This window comes from Varanus komodoensis, unplaced genomic scaffold (assembly GCF_004798865.1).
Source record: "Varanus komodoensis strain SLA01 unplaced genomic scaffold, ASM479886v1 scaffold33, whole genome shotgun sequence".
NCBI lineage: Eukaryota > Metazoa > Chordata > Lepidosauria > Squamata > Varanidae > Varanus > Varanus komodoensis.
The window spans coordinates 7,015,767-7,032,517 of record NW_025335817.1 but is presented as its reverse complement, the minus strand read 5'-3'; the positions used below and the strand labels follow the sequence as shown (position 1 = coordinate 7,032,517).

The window sequence follows — 16,751 nt, the reverse complement described above, 5'->3', positions numbered from 1 at the left end:
CCTCCCCCCGCCATTTCCCTCCCGTCCACAGCCTCGCCAGGGAGCGCGTCTCCTCCGCTTGAGCCGCCCGGCAAGCCAGAGGAGGGATCCACGTCCCCTTGCAGCGGCGCGGGCGCGATCCGAGTGCAAGGCGGGCGGCGGCGGCGAGCCGAGCCGAGCCGAGCCGCGAGCGCTTGGCCGAGGACGAAGGCAGAGCCCCCGCCCGTGCCACCGGGGGCAAGATGCGGCCCGGCGGGCTGCTGCTGAGGCTCGCCCTGGGATGTACCGTGCTGCTGGGCTCCTGCTCCTCCCCGGCCGAAGGGGCTGTCGAGGGCACTCTGGACGCGGGCGCCCCCCCCGCCGCCGCCGCCGTCGTCTCCGCGAAGGAAAGCAGCAGCCGAGCCAGCCGGGCTAAGAGGCGAGGGCAGGCGGGAGGCGCCGCGGGGCACGATGCGCTCAAAGGGTAATTGCCTGGAATGACGCGGGACGCTTGCCCGGCCCGGCCCGGCCGGGCCGCGAGGGCGGGAGGCGAGGCGCGCACCCCCGACCCGTCCGCCCGCCCGCCGCCGCCGCGCCCTCCGCCGGCGGCCGCGGGGTCCCCGGCGCCTCGGCACGGCCCCTTCCCCTGGACGTGCCCGCGGCCGGCCCTGGCGCGGCGGTTCGCCCCACGGCGAGCTCGCACGCCGTCGCTGCTGTTGCAGCCCGATCCAGGGACACGGTGGCTTGGCGAGCGGAGCAGGGCTCGCGGCGGGTTGGCTCGCCCTCTGCACGCAGAAGGTCCCAGATTTAATTCCTGGCAGCTTTTCCTCCAAAGAAGTTATTAGCCTCAGTGAGAAAGACACATTTCCTCTCCCACCCCGCACCCCGCCTCCCGAGCGGAGACCCTGGAAAGCTGCTGCTGCAGGCCAGCAAAGCAATAATGCGCTCGATATTCTGGCTCAGTATAGTTCAGTTTCACATCGAATGCAAAATGAAATTGGTGGCACCTGGGCAACCAACAGCCTTGTTGAAGCTTCGTTGTTGGCCTTGATAGATGCAGCCTGTCCGATGTGAAGGCACCTGTTTCCAGGGCTAGAACCTGATCGCGAGAACTTAAGCTGACCGGTGTGGGTGATGCAGTTTCCTTGGGCTGATGGAGATGTTTTCTCCCCTTACTGTTGCCTCCACCTGTTAAGGATGAAGAAACTAGAGCCTGTGCTTTTCAGGCAGAAATCCACAGGTTCAGTCCCAGGCATCACTATTTGTAAGTGATCTGGTGGCAGGTGGCAGCAGTGATGTCCACCTGAGGTCCTGGAGCAATCAGAGCAAGCAACATATATTGGGTTGAGCAAACAGAACAAGAGTTTCTCTTGACACAGAGGTGTTGATTAGGCTGGAGAAGGCTTTGCTCAAAGTGGGGTGGTGGAGGAAAGGAATGCTAGTGATACTCCTGGGTAGCCGATTCAGAGATTAGTTGCTTGCAGTCTGCCGGATAGATAGGTTGCTAACACATGCCGCTTTCCGATACTTTTTTTATCCAGGCAAAGGCAGAGAACTCAAGTTAAAGCAGTAATCTAGCTTCTTGCAGTGTGTGTTCATTTGGGAACAGGAAAGCTGATTGCAGCCCTTACTATGCCAGCAAAAAAATTTGGGGAGAGGTGTGCATATGTCTGTGGGTGCACTTACTTAGAATCATAGAATAGTAGAGCTGGAAGGTGCCATGAAGGCCATCTAGTCCAACCCCCTGCTATTGAAGGCATCAACTTACACCATCCCACTCAGATGGCTATTCGTTTTGGATGTCTGTAGTGTGGGAGAGCCCATCTCCTCTCTAAGCAGTTGGTTCCTCTCTCATATTGCTCTGACCATGAGGAAGCTTTTCTTGATGTCCAGCCTGAATCTGGGTTGTTGCAGCTTGACTTGATTATTCTGTGGCCTGTGCTCTGGTATCAGCAAGAAGAGCTCTTGACCTTCCTCTTTGTGACAGCCTTGGAGGTCCTTCTAGAGGGATACCATGGACTGTCTCAGTCTTCTCAAGGCAAGAACTCATTGGTCACAAATCATGATGTTGCATTAATAAGTTGGCACAAATGCTTCAGCTGAGTGCATTGGACAAGCTGGGGATGCCTCTGAGTTTGAGCAGCCCTTAAGTGTACTGGGTCTCTGACTTCTCCTGTCTCTCAGTGTCAGTCTGTGCTGCAGTAAACTCCAGGCACAGCTCGTAGAAGTGCCCCTGCACAATGCCATTCAATCCTATTCCAACTCGGCACGGCTTGTGTGGGAGAACTTTCAGGTACCCACATTTAAGCTTGGGACTGGATTAGTCAGATCTCCAAGTCAGGTTAGCTATTAATCCAGGAATAGGTGGGGGAGTACTCTAGGGGTTATCTCTTCTTTCCTCTGGATGTGGCTGGGCTCACTTGCTGAAGTTAGCTGCAACTGTTTGTTTTATCAGCTGCTTTGGCACAGTGCGTCTCATTCTGCTTGTTCCTCTTTTGGTGGTGTGCTGTGATTTTGAGTACCCCGATTAGGCTGCAGAGCTGCAATCCTATACAAACTTTCCTAGGAGAAAGCGCCACTGAACGCAGTGGAGGCTTTCCTCTGAATAGACAAGCTGGGATTGTGCAGTAACTGGCTTATATGAGTGGCATCTTCTCATGGCTCAGCTGGTTGGAAATGATACTTTTAGGGCCCATGGTGTGAGCCAATGTGGTGTAGTGGTTGAGAGTACGGGACTGGGACTCGGGTAGTCTAGGTTTGAGACCCCGCTCTGTCATGGAGCCTTTGGGCCAGTCCCAGACTCTCAGCCCAGCCTACCTCACAAGGTTGCTGTTGTGCAGAGATGATTGAGGGCCAGCAGGAGAATGATATAATCAGCTTTGAGTTTGTTCTAAGGAACAAGTGGGATATACATCTAATAAATAAATACAGCTTCACCACACTGCTTTTGCAGGGGAGGTACAGCTGACTTCTAAGGTTTATGTGTTATGCCAGAAGAGGGAAATGTACTCCTTCAGAGCACACACAGACTCTACTTAATGTTCTTGCACATTTGTCAAGGAGATTCAAAGCAAAACTGATGGTTGCCTTGTCCTGAACTGGCCTAGCTTTTTAAGAGCGTGTGTGCGTGCGCATGCATGGACTGGAGAGGAGAGTTCAAACATGTGTGCTACACTTTGCTGAAGAGGTCTGAGCTCATGGGACATTTCAGTTGGATGAGAACTGTAAAATCTGGATGTCATGCTTAGGATGTCGTTACTGGGGATTCTGTAATCCTGTGTCTTCGTGCGCTTGCTGTGCCAACTCTGGTTTAAATGTCAGTGTCTGCTTCTTTTGTTGTGGTGCAAATAAATGTATGGGCTTTGGTACTTTTAGTTCCCTGTTACAGACATAGGCATATTGTTACATTTATAAGCTTGCTTTCTTTCTCTTGCAAGGAACCCAAGGCAGATTACAAACTTTTATCCCCGCAACAACCCTGCGAGGTAGATTAGGATGCGAGTCTGTAACTGACCTAGTGTTCTTCCGAGTTTCAGTCCAGCATGCAATCTCATACAGTGGGAGTGTATACTTCCAGTATATGTCCAGTACCAAGTACCTTGATTTTGTCTTATCAGGCTGATATGGTTCATTTGGTACCTCTCTGATGTAGATCTGCAAATGCATCCTAGTGCACTTCAGGCTCCAGAGATGGCAAAGCTTTGGCAAGTGAGAGCCAAAGTGTTAAGCCTCCCTAAGCCAACCTTGCAGTTGGAAAGCAAGCAAATGCAAGTAGATAAAAAGGCGCCACTTCGGTGGGCAGGTAACAGCGTTCCGTGCACTTCGGTGTTTAGTCATGCCGGCCACATGAGCACGGAGACTGTCTGTGGACAAACGCTGGCTCCCTCAGCCAGGAAACGGAGATGAACACAACCCCCTAGAGTCAGGCATGACTGGATGTAACGTCAAGGGGAACCCTTTACCTTTACCTTTTTAAGCATAGCTAAGATGCAATGTAGGCAGAAAAGTTATATTCTGTATTGTACGTTTTACTTTGTAAGGGGAAAATTGCTAAAACAGTACAGTGTTGAGCTAAAACTCTCGTATAAATGCATGAATTAATTCAAGTCTGCCTTTTGCAAATTATTTAAAATGGTGTTTAATGGGATGATAAGAGATCTAGTATGTGATCTGTCCATATCTTTAGGAGGCATTTCTGTTTCCTCTTTCTCCTTTTTGCTTTGTCTTTTCATTTATTTGTATGCTTTTAATATTTTATTAGTATGTTTCAGATGACTTTAAGACCTCTTGTACTAATTAAGTAAAGAGCGATAACTATGAAGTTCCAGGATATGTTTTTCATCTTCAGTAAACTTTTTGCATTCTTGACAGAACACTGCTGATATCTCTGAGATGTTCAGAATGCATGCAAAGGCTCTGTTCAGAATTATTTCTCAATTTCAGACCCACTGACTCTAGCATGGGGCCAGTGTTTTCCTTCTCCACTCATTGCCTTGCCCTTGGGGTCTTTCCCCTGTGCAGAAGCACCCAATTGTCACTGTGCCACTGCAGTGTGGCTGTCATCAAAAAGTGCGGCATGTGCATGACGGAGGCAGTGGGGAATGTGGTTTTGGTGTGCGTAGGCTTCATGGTTGCTGCTTAGCTCCTGAGGGGCAGAAAGATGGTTGTCTACCCATGGTGGTGCTGGGAGCACTCCCTGCATCTCTCACTTTCATGTGGACACTCAGAAAGAGCACTGGGGGAAGAGGAGGCGCCTGGGTGAGATGTGGCTCGCCCAGTGGCGCAGCTTGGGCATTTTAGACCCCGGACCGAACAGTCCCGTGCCCTACCCCATTAGTTGGCAGTGTGTTGCTTCCATTGTGGAACAGCTCATGTTTTATTTCTTCTCTTTCTCAACCACCTTTCCATGTTTTACAACTGTGGCTGCATTTTATTCATTTATTTTAAACATGTTTATCCTCCCTTATAGCCACTGGAGGCCTCTAAAGAATGTTAGAGGACAATAACAATGTAACTATTTGCCAGTCTTGATGATTTTTTTTTTTAAAAGGTACTCCAGGCATGCAGAGTTCTGCATTGTGTTTGCTGTTAAATGCTGTCAGGTCATCTCTAGTTTATGGCCACTGTATGCATGGATGCCCTGCTCAGCTCTTGTAAGCACAGTTTTGCAATTTAAACTCGCTTAAATCGTAATGCCATCGTGGCTACAGGAATAAAATTGAGCTTGCTCATGTTGTTGCCCCATCTCCTGGAGTCCCCACCTGCTCCATCCTGCAGGACCCGGGACTTTGGCCTCAGTCCCCCGCCTTGTTCTAGCAGAAACATTGGGACTGCCTGACATTTGAACGGACATTTTTGGTTGTTCACAGGCAGCTGTACAATTGACAGTGCTAACAGCACTCTTGAGCTGGGCTTGGCTGACGATTAGGGGTAAATAAGAATTCTAACTAGGTACACTTGAGAATAGACACTTACTAGCATTAGAATGTAATACCTTCTTGTCTCATAACAACTCCTGCTCCTCGAAAAGGTAATAAATGAATGTTTGAGAAAAAGCAAACCTGAAGAGAATTTATGCTGGTTTAAATGGAGATTGACTGGATAGTTTTCAAGGAGTCAAGTTGTGATAGTGCTTCCCGCCCCTTTTGGTGTTAAGTAGAAAAGCAACTAGGAAGAATTACAAATATGTGAAATTTAAGATATTAATATTACAAATATGTGATATTAAAGATACAGAGTGAGAGTGTGCTCTGGAAGACAACGTTAAAAGAAAACACATGGCATAATTAAACCAAACATGGCACATAGAAAACCTGATCTCTCCAGTGGAAGGAGATTTTAAGAGTGTGGTCAAGTCCCCTCTTTGTTGGAGGGGAGTGAAACGTTTAACTTTGTATGTATCATGCTTGAATTTCATAAGAAGATTAATACACTTTTTATTTTTCCCTGTGTTCATTCTTCTCCAAAGTACAAATATATTCCAAGTCCTAAGAATTACAGTATAAATCATTAGCAGATGCGGGTGGACTTTTGTTTTCATGTAACTGTAGTTTGGATAGAGAGTGCGGCAGGCGGGTGTGTGTGGTGGGGGAAGGGGAGCCTCATCTGTGTTCAGAGAGTTTTCTGACTTGACTCTTAAGCATGTGAGCAGACGGTCCCTCGAACTATTGCAGAGGAATGAAGATCTGAACCCTTGGGTGGTGGCGATGGTGTGCCTGATTTGTCAGTGGCGTTTTTGAGTGCCTTGTTATGTGTAGGGCAGAAGGACGAGACTGGTGTTTATTTAAACGTGGATCTGCAGTGAAAATCCATTTTGGTGCAGGCTTTGGATATTGAAGCCAGAGATATTCTGGTTCTGTTTTTAGCCCTGTACATTTGAGAACTTAAGGTAGCAGCGGCAGAAACCCTGGAACTCTTGAAGAAGTCCTAGTGGAGTGATGGGGAGTATTGTTTAGCTAAACCTCTTGTTTACATGATGCAATATCCTAAGGTAATTGTGGAAAGCTTAGCAGGTTTCTTGCTGCCTGGTATCCAGAGCTTGCTAGACTAGAGTATTTCGTGGAAAAAAGGCTGATATCGAAGTAATGTTGATAGAATTCTTTCCCCCTGTTAAGTTTCTGTTTTAGCTGGTGGAAGATGGCTGTAGCTGAGGTGTTGGGTTGCATTTCAAAGTTCGATTGGAAATTATTTCTTTGAACCGTACCTTCTAGGTGTTGCCAGGTGAAATGGTACCTCCTGTTTGAGTAAACTCACATTTTTGTCCCTGAGTACTGGATGCCTCGTATCCAAAAGTACTGGAGAGCCAGTGCAATGTGGTGATCAGAGTGTCAGACTAGGGTCCTGGGAGAGTACCCACTCAGTCATGATGCCGGCGGGCTAACTGGCCCAGTCATCCACTGACAGTCTAACCCATCTGTTGTTGTGAGGATAAACATAGAGCTATGTTAGCTGCCTTGAATTCCTTGCAAGAGGAGAAACAGTGGGGTATAATTGCAATATAATAGAATATGTTCCATAAAAGACCTGGCATTATGTGATGCAATGCTGGTAATGCAAAATAATAAACTTCTTGACAGTTTGTTTTGTTTTTATTAACTCTCACTCCCATCTTTCCCCTAAGGAGCTCAAGGTGGGCTATACACAAAACTCCTCCCTCTTTGTATCCTCACAACAGCCTTGTGAGGTGGGTTGGGCTGAATTATGCTGTCTGGCCAAAGATAGCTCAATAGGTGTTAGTGGCAGTGTGAAGACGTGTCCCCCCCCCCCCGCCCTCATCTATGGCTCAGTGGTAGAGCATGTACTTTGCACCTGGGAGGGTTCAGGTTTGATCACCAGCACCTCTAGGAAGGGTTTGAGAAACCCTGGGCTAACAGCCTGGGTAGTTTCTGCCAGTCAGTGTTGGCAATATTGGGCCAGGGGACCAAGAGGCTGAGTCAGTATAGGGTGTCACTCTCTGTTCCTGGTTGTGCACTGTAACTGACCCTTCCCTGACCCAGTGTCTTCCAGGCATTTTGAGCTGCCACCTGATTTCTGCAGCTGCTTGCTAATTTACAAGAAAAAGGCCACACTCTCTTCCTCTGCCTTTAATTTCAGCTCGATCTGGAGAAATCAGTAACTAAAGCCTTTAACATGCCTGGAGTTTAAGGGACCTGGTAGAAATGGAAGGATCCAGAAGGTTCAAACTCTGGAATTTTAGTTAAACCAGTTTGTACATAGCAGGTGAATTCTGAGAACCTGGAGGAGGTAAGGTCACTGATCAAGCAGCTGTTAAGGGCACAGAAACAAAATGGCAAGCCAACAAAACTTGGGATTTGGTACTGGGTGGCATCCCATGTTCAGCATCCTAGGGATCTTAGCTTTCTATCAAAGGAAAGGCAAAACTGGGCAATGTTCTGTCTTCATGGCAGCCAAAATGGCGGGTGGGCGGGACAGCTTTCCTCCAACTGATGTCCTCCAGATATTTAGGAGTTCAGTTCCCATCTGCCCCAGCCTGTACAGTCGCTGGCCAGGAATGCTGGGGTTGTAGTCCAGATCTCAGCGGGAGGACATCCGTAGAAGGAGCAGCGCATGCAACATTGCCGAAGCCAAGAAGAAGTCTCGGGACGGTTCCCAGGGGCAAGGGAGTGGTGGCACTGTGACGCCAGCTGGTGGCCGTGGCAGTCTAGCCGCAGGCATGCCCTCCACAGTTGCTTCCCTTCCTCCGTGCGCTTGCCCAGTGGTGGCAGCAGTGCTGAGCTGCATGAGAGGATCCGTGGCCGCTGCGAGAACCATGCAGTTGCTGGGCTGTCAAGTGGCAGAGATGGCTTGTTTCGGGCTTTAGAGGAGAGCCTCTGTTTGATGGGCTTTTGAAGGTGTCCTTTCTTTGGAGGACTGTCTGGGCTACAGAAGACGGACCTTGCAAAAGGAGAGCGACAGATGCTCACCATCAAGTAGAGTCAGGACGGCAGGGAGAGAGTTTCATCCCCTCATAGTCTTCCACATCGCAGTGTGAATAAACAGCATTTGGATACATTCTTCTTTCTACGTGGATGCATTAACGTCTCCACTCATTTGCTAGTTGGTGCCCTCCTTTCTGCAGATTAATTTCCTGTTTTCTGGTGATGCTTCACATCTGATCATGTTCAAGCCGCAGGCCAGGTGCCAGTGCTGGTTGGGCCCAGCTTGGGTACCTGGGCCCAAGCAAGTGCTCCAACCTTCTGGGCACAGACACCAGCCTCGGGGGCTTGGCTCCCATTTCCTTCATAGCTCTTTGCTTGCAGAAGTAGGATAATTATGCAGCCTGAGAAAAAACTAATGCATACTTCATTTTTCAGGTACTAGTATTCATACTGCCCTGCTTTTCCTTAAAAAATGCGGTTTCGAACTAACCTCTCATTTCTGTGGTCCAAATCCCACTTGTTTGGTTAAGGGCTGGTCTCTCGAATATCTTAGTGGTAAGTTTAATATCCCAATTTATAATTAAGGCTTATGGTTTTTCGTTTCTAACTAGTATTTACCACTAAAAGCCTGCTAAAGAAAATCAGACTTACCATACTGGTAAATATTGGTTTAGTCTGAAAAAAACCTCAAGCGCTTTTTCGTGCTTCTTCTGGCTGGAGCACCTTGTTGGCTCCTTTCATCCACCCCCTTGCCATGCTATGTACCCATGGAACTACATGGCAACTTGCCTTTTGAATCGGGAGCGATTCACGAAAACTGACAGATGCCAGGAAATGTACATCTTTCAGATGGACAGCTATTTGTCAATGAGCAGTTTGTCCAGAAGCGGTTCCGTGTTCACGCCATGTGCTTCTACTGGTCCAACGAACATGAGCTCGGATCCAGCAAAATATTTTTTTTTTAAATGTAAAATGTTAAATAAAATCTCGCTTCCCTGAATTGACTTACGGATAACCAAATAGTCACATATTTGTAAGAAGTTCATGCTGTATTTGGATAACTGGAATGTTTGGATAACTGAATTTTTATATAATGTGTGTTCTGCACTATGTTGTTTGCCAGTATTACTGATATTACTGATACTGGAATCAAGGTCAGGGTTATAGACACATTTGTGGAGCTTAAACTTTATTTTCTTGTTTTGGAGGGATTCTTCATAGTGCCTATTTAAACATTCCAATATGTTGCTTAATGCAGTCAGGAGGGGGGTGTGTGTGCCAATGGCTTCACAGAAAAGGCAGGGTTTCCTTTTTTGCAGACTTAATTATATACATTCAAGAAAAGAAAAATAACAGTGGAAAAGAGAAGGGGAAAAATAACCCTAGACAACTGCTGCCAGTCAGAGCAGACAGTATTGGGCTAGGGAGGTAGAGGAATATTGTCTCTCAGTGGAAGGTGGCTTCAGCATTGGAGGTGATTTTACCCCTCACTGCAATCTTTATTTTTGCAGAGATCACAATGAAGATCTGTCCGCATCAAGGAAGGAAAGAGTCCATGGTGGAAAGAAACGGACAATGCATTAGACTGGGGGTGCTGCCAGTAGAGTCCCAGAGCCTTAGAAAAGGGTGTCTGAAAGAGCTGCTTAACTCTTGATTAGGAAATGGCTGTGTTGGAAACTTGGAGACCAATTAATGGAGGATAAGGTCATCAATGGCTGCTAATCCTTCCTGGGAGGCAGTATATCTCCCATTATCAGCTACTAGGGAACATGAGTGGGAGTGTGGTGTTGTGCTTAAGCCCTGTTTGTAGGCTTCCCATGGGGGCGGGGGTGGCGCATCTGGTTTGGTACTGTAGGAGTAGAATGCTGGACTAGAGAGGACCTTGGTCTGATCAGGCTCATCTCTGTATTTGTACTACCTTCTCCCTTTCCCACCCAGTCTTTGGGGAAATCCTAAATATTTCTGGACAAGATAGGTCAGAGGTGTGAAACGTCAAGCCTGAGAGCTCACTCTGGTCCTTCTAGCATTCCAGTCTGGCCCCCCAGAGTTCCATAGAAGAGAATGTGCCACTCCCTTTCCCCAGCCATGGACTGCTTGATGTTTTCCCAAGTTTTTGTGTGCAGTCTCTCTCTCCTGCACCCCATGCTAAAAGGCTGAAAGGCTTTTCCCAAAGCTTACTGGCATAAGAACCTAAAGCTAAACAGACTGGCATTTGGGGGCTCTGTTGCCACTGGGATTTGATCCCAGAAATCTTCTTTAGTGTTGAATTTGGTCCTTGAGAAGAAATCGGTTTGCCACTCCGGAGATAGACCTTTGGCCTCACCAAGCAGAAGCAAAACCAAAAACTGCACTGCATCGCCTACTTTCTTCTTAAAATAACTTAAAGAGCTCCCAGCATTCTTACTGTGCTGCATCTTAAGTTCTTTACTGGCAGATGTTTCTCATTTGGTGAGTGTAACATGTAGCTTTGCTGTCAAGGAGGCTTAACGCCAGCTGTTTCCCTCCAATCCCCTGTTAAAATAGCGATCTGTCACCTACATTTCAGTCTTGTTGGGTTAAACTTCCATTAGCTTGCCTGCCTTGAGTTCTTCACCGTGGACAGAGAGTGGGTAACCAAAGACAATACATGACCATAGCGAGGCCAGTTACAGTACTGCTTATACAAGTCATTGATTGTATTTGTTTTGCTGGGTCTTTTTAAGTAGGCATCATAATATGCCTTGGACTTCTTTATATGAAAATCTAGGTTCTTAACATTTGGTTGACATTCTGAAGAATGTATTTTTTAATGACAGAAGTTCTACACTGTGTTTTCATATCGTTCATCCTTGCAAAGGGTTGTTTTTGTTTTCCAAGGTGGGGAGCTGAGGTTTTGGTCTATTTGGTCAGGGCTACTCATGGACCCAGTTCATTTCATTGAACAATACTCTGTAGAAACATAGAAACTGAGCAAGTCAGAAGGCTCCTCCTGGGCCATCTAGACTGACCTCCAGGTCCAGCCGGCTCTGCTCATGACATGCCTACCATCTGCATGTCTAACAATACTCTGTAGCTGCAGCTCACACCAACATCTGCTTGTTACTGGATGTGTTGTCCAAGCCCAGGGGCTGTTTATGTGAAGGTTAAACTGCCCTTACACAACCCATAGTTCCCATGTTCAGACAACACAAGCTGCGGCTTCAATATTTGAAAATCTCTTGGCGTGTGCAAGCACACGCTATAGCAGTAGTGATTTAGTGCAGTGGGTCATTGTTTGCAGTGGGCTTTGAATCTAGTTGTGTCTCTGCTCCAAGTCCATTACTCGAGCAGTCTAATACACTGTTCATACCCTGCTGAGATACAGTATCATAAAAACCAAAAGGTCACACTTTTTGTTCATTTTCTTGTGTTCTGCTTTGTTGGAGCCAGGATCTGCCTCCTCATTCCCAGGCATATGCAAAATCTGCTGCAGAAGTTCTGCTTTGAAATTTAGTTTCCTAATCTTGGAGCAACCATTCATCCAATACTACTAAATGCATTTTTTAAGCCAAGATCTCTCTTTCTCCACACGTGTGTGGTTATCTTGCAGCTTAACTGCTGCATAGGTTTGTAGTTCTAAGGCTGCATAAACAGTCTCTGTCATGTGAAAAGATTAAACTATCACAAGGATGGAGATGATTTAGCATGAAAAGGCTAAAATAACATGAGAACAAAATTGGGTTTGATCTCATACATGTGTATTGTTTCACTTGAGAGTGTGAGACAGATCCAAAGTTTCCATTATGTTTTCAGAAGGACGCCTTCCGCTTATGAAATTAAAACACTGGATACAGTCCAACCAAGATAGTATATTGAACAAAGGAAATTTGTAAGAATACAAATGGCTTGGTAAATAAAAAAGTTAAGCCAACATAAGTTTGAGATGGCTTGGCTGTAAGTGACTAAAGTACCTGCTTGTGTACATTATGGAAATAAAACAATACTAATTCATACTGCGCAACTTGTAAACAGATTGTCTGAAACTGTTGGGCCACCAGAATTTTATGAGCAGTACAAAGTGATGGAACGGAAATATTTCATTCACATTTGCGGGTGGGTGTGCGCAGGCACACGTGTGCATGCATGGGATTCCTCCTAAAATTCAGTAGTGTGCACACGTCTATTAAAATTCATGGCATATGCGGCAGTGTGTCAATAAGTTGATTTTAGTATTGGCATGCGGGGAAAAACACGCCCGTAAAACTGTTCTGCATGTGTCTTGACTGAAAGTGAGAATGGCACCCCATTGTCAGATTGGATGAGATCTTCTCATTCCGGCAAGATAGGAAACTTCTGTAACATTTTGCAGAGGTCCGTTGGTGTTGAGTAATATCAGTTACCGTATTTGGCCATTCTCAGTGTGATAGAAACTGAGGTCAGTAAAGCATTTGGTGTTGCTGTATGTCATTTTGAATTCCTGACTTGCCTCCAGCCCTCACAGCTGCAGAATCCCCAGTCCATCTGCAGAGCTGTTCTGCCTCTTTTTTATTCCTGCTCATTTGAGGCTGGATGCTGTAATACCAATATCTCACTTCAGGCCGCGCATGTAACCTTTTGGGCCTGCCCATTATTAGTGGAGAGGAGGGGTGAGAAGAGATTTTGGGCCCAGGAGCAGCAGAGAGCGGGGCGGGAGAGGGGAGGCGAGATGGGAGTCACCAGCGGCTTGGGGCAGACCGTTGACTTCTAACTCTCGAAGAGTGCGAAGTACAGCTATACAGTTGGCCTAGGTCCACCGCTCTCCTGCACCTTTTAAGTGGAGAAAGCTGAATCAACACAGCTAAGCAAAGCACTCTACCTTCTCCCTTGTAACGAAATGAACAGAGCTATTGGAACGGAGTAATGCTGGCCCAGTTCCTGCGTGTTGCAAGAGAACGAGGGTGGCCACTTTGATCTCACTCAAGAAGACATGCATCACAAGAAAGAGGGCACAGATTTACATAGAATTTGCATATGCTGATTCAAAGGTACAGATGCAAATTAAATACTCCAAGTTTAAACAGCCCATTTCTAGCATGGGACTGCTATCATCTGCTATTCCTCTGTAAGCTGTCCAGAGAGTTTTAGTAATGGGATGGCATAGAAAAACTTTAAATATCATCATCTCTTGGGCTATCCCTGTATGGGTATATGCTGGTCCTTAATAGCCCTACCCAGAACCTTTAACCACAATCTGTTTTGCTTAAACTTTGTTCAGGCATGGAAACAGGTTTGTAAGCCACGATTTGCACGAATCGTTGCTATGTGCTAAATTTGGACACTGGCCAAGAAGCCTTCTCTGTGTGCTTTGTGAGAAGCAGTTCTTACGTTTCCTTATACCCATGCCCGGGGCATAGGGGGCAGCTTGATGAGTTACTTACGGCTTCACTGTATGTTTGCGATCTTAATTACAGTGAAGGCAGCAAACCCTGGTAAATACTAACCCTGGTTCCAGGGTTGAGCAATGGACCAATATGATACAAGGTATTTTCTGTAATGTTACTGAAATATCAAAGCCAATTGCATAGACAAGGGAAGGCTAGAGAAAGGGGAATGATGGATCATAAGAGGTCCATTTCACAGGGCAAAATATGCACTTGGTGTTTAAAAATATGTCAGGATTTAGGAGACATAGAAGCAATCACCACCTTCTTTATAAAATAAACATTGTTTAACTGTGGGTGGGCACTCTGGTCTGCTTTGCTTGTCCGGAGAATCAAACACTGTCTCACATGCGTGTTATGGGTTTTTTCCTTGTGTAATGCTGCCTCCATTAAGTGCCTCTCAAGCCATCCAAATGTCATTACTCTAAATCATAATGATGTGAGAGCCACATCTCATCCCATAATCATAGTGCAGTTACTATAATTATAAAAACAACTGGTTTTACAGAGTTGTGGTGCACAGAAATAAGATTACAAGGAGACAAATTGTTTTGATTAAAGGTATTGTTTGCCTTTTCCCAAATATAAGCAAAAAAGAGTTCACGACTGCAGATATGCCAACTCCAACATCTTGGCCCAGAATAACTTTCCATATTGGAATGCCTTTTTAGTTTGCTGAAGTGTGGGGGTAAACTGTGCAGAAGCAGGGAAGAACGCTTGGCCAGGAGCTCTGTGTGTGCGTTGCAGCTTGTGCCGTATGCCCAGGCATTTGTCCTTTCCTTCCCGTATCGAGAACCACTGTGCCTCTGTTACATCCCTGTTGTGTATGTGGCTGAAGCCGTCTGTGACACTGCAGCATCCCAAGTGCTGGCCTGAGATATTTCTGAACCTGAAATGGAAAGTCAAACATTCCTGCTCATTTTTTCAGAGAGAGAGGCAGGGAATTTGTCTTGTCTGGAATCTGCTGTCTGAAGTCATTGCTCCATGTTAATCCATGATACCACCGGTCTTGAATGGAAATGGAAATTCTTCCTGTCGGGGAAAGCTTTAGATAGGGCTTCCTGCAGTACCTTTCATGGCAGAAGGCTGCCGTGCCCCTCTGGGTTTTGCTTTTTGCTTTTGTTTTATTTAATCTTGTAGTGTTGCCTTTGTTTGGGGTGAGTTTCAAATACAGTGCATTAATCCTTGTTCTTTCTTGAACTGAATGTTCTGGCAGGGATTAATTTGAGCCAGGTCTCACTTGGGCTTAGTCCTAGAATGTGTTTCAGTGTCAGGATTTGGCCATGGAACGAAAGAGTCTATAATGAGAGAATCTGTGAGCACGTCTAGAATTTTGCCCTTCCATGCTCATCATATGTAACAGAAACTGGATTCCATCCATTCAGGTCCGAGGAAAAGGCTTCCAGTTTGATGGCAGGATGCCTGGATAACCTTCAGGTTTGGTACTGCTTAGTTTTAAACACAGAAGTTACAATTTTGCAAGAGATTGACTGCATGAAAAAATTAAGATGTCATGCTTAAGCAGCAATACAGCATAAATTCAAGTTACTGCTTAGCTTTAATATGAAGTGCCATGATGTCAACCTCTTCTCACCCTGAATCTAAACACGATGTCATGATTTACCGCCGACTCTTCTTCCACATAATTAGGCTTGGGCCAGCTGCCATGGCATGTGGGAGTGAGCTCTGACTCGGATAAGTAAGCCCCGCGCAGCCTGCATGTTTCCATAAGAGTAGCCACCCAGGTTTATGTTTGTATGTGGTCACTTGCTTTCTAAAGTACGCAGGTACAACCCTTAAGACACTTAGCAAAGGGCGCTCGATTTCAGTGTCACTGTGGAGGAACTGTGGAGCTTGCTTTTGCTGGCAAGACTCTGAAACAGGAAATGTGAGGCAGCCAAAACAATGCAAAGCTTTTGTGTGCATCCATTGATTAGTCCTACTTAAATTCTGATCTCGTGGGTAAATTAGATTGATGTGAAGGAGTATTAATTCCAAACAAACATGAACCTGAAACCGTTTTCTCCTTTCCAAAGAAATTAACCTCTGACCAACTGGCTTAAAATCCTCAGGTGAATGATTGCAAATCACGGCCAGTGTTGTTTTGGGTCCTTTCAAAAGTTTGGTTGTCAAAAGGTGGAAGCCAGCTAGTGATTGCTTGGAAGAACGTGTGTTATATTATAGTCAGATGCTGATGCCAACTTTCAGCGAGCAGCAATGCCAACTGAAATGTTCCACATGCATTTATGTTGAATGATTTTAAAAGCCCTTCCGCGGTGCCCCACATAGCAACTTCCTTGTCTGCCCTGAGAAAAAACACTTTCATCGCAGCCCTGCCTCAGCCCTGCTCTGCCACTTAAGCTCCCCGCTCTCGCTCTGCTGCTGTCTTCTCAGACTCGCTCTTCCTACTCTGTCTGGCCTCCTCCTGGCCTTAATTTATTCAGCTCCCACACTTTTGCCAGCCTTCGCCAGGACTTCTGGTGGAAAGCTTTTGCCTCAGGCAGAGCTTGCAGCCATGCCAGAAATCGCTGTTCCCGGTGGAGCTGACAGATGGCCAGTGTCCCTTGCCCAGAATATGGTTTCTGCTTGGTTAGGAAAGGGTTATCTCAGGGACAGTTGTGGAACTGTTTGACCCAGCATTTCCTATGGACCATCTGTGTCCCCAGGAGGTCATTTGGGGGATGTTGGAATTGCAAGTCTTCTCTTGGGTTGGCATCTTTTATCGATCTCCGTGTTGAACCAGGTTGCTTTGTGGCAGAGGTGTGCAAGAGGCATTCTTTGGCTCCTAGAATCCTGTTGGTGGATCCTGGGTGGGAATCCCTCATTCTGCTTCTCTGAGAGGCAGGAGTCGTGCTTTCCACAATTACTTTTCCTTGCCACAGACTTGCAGAAGTGTGTGCTGGGTGACTTACTGGGCACGTTCTAAGTACAAATGAGGTGCAGATGACAGCTCGCAGTGCCCTCATACAAGCTCTGTGTGCATGTGTGAGTGCATTTGCACTCGTGTGTGCACGGACACATTCCAGAGTACTTTTTG

The 16,751-nt window shown here is 46.5% G+C and overlaps 1 protein-coding gene across 1 annotated transcript in view; it reads left to right on the top strand.

Annotated features, from left to right (window-relative positions):
- The first annotated feature begins 74 nt into the window (after positions 1–74).
- The window catches only part of FBN1 (fibrillin 1), a 207,410-nt gene continuing 190,733 nt past the window's right edge, over positions 75–16,751 (top strand). Inside the window, exon 1 of the mRNA XM_044438822.1 lies at positions 75–442. Coding sequence (XP_044294757.1) covers positions 222–442 — 221 coding nt within the window. The 5' untranslated portion in view covers positions 75–221. The remainder of the gene's footprint in view (positions 443–16,751) is intronic.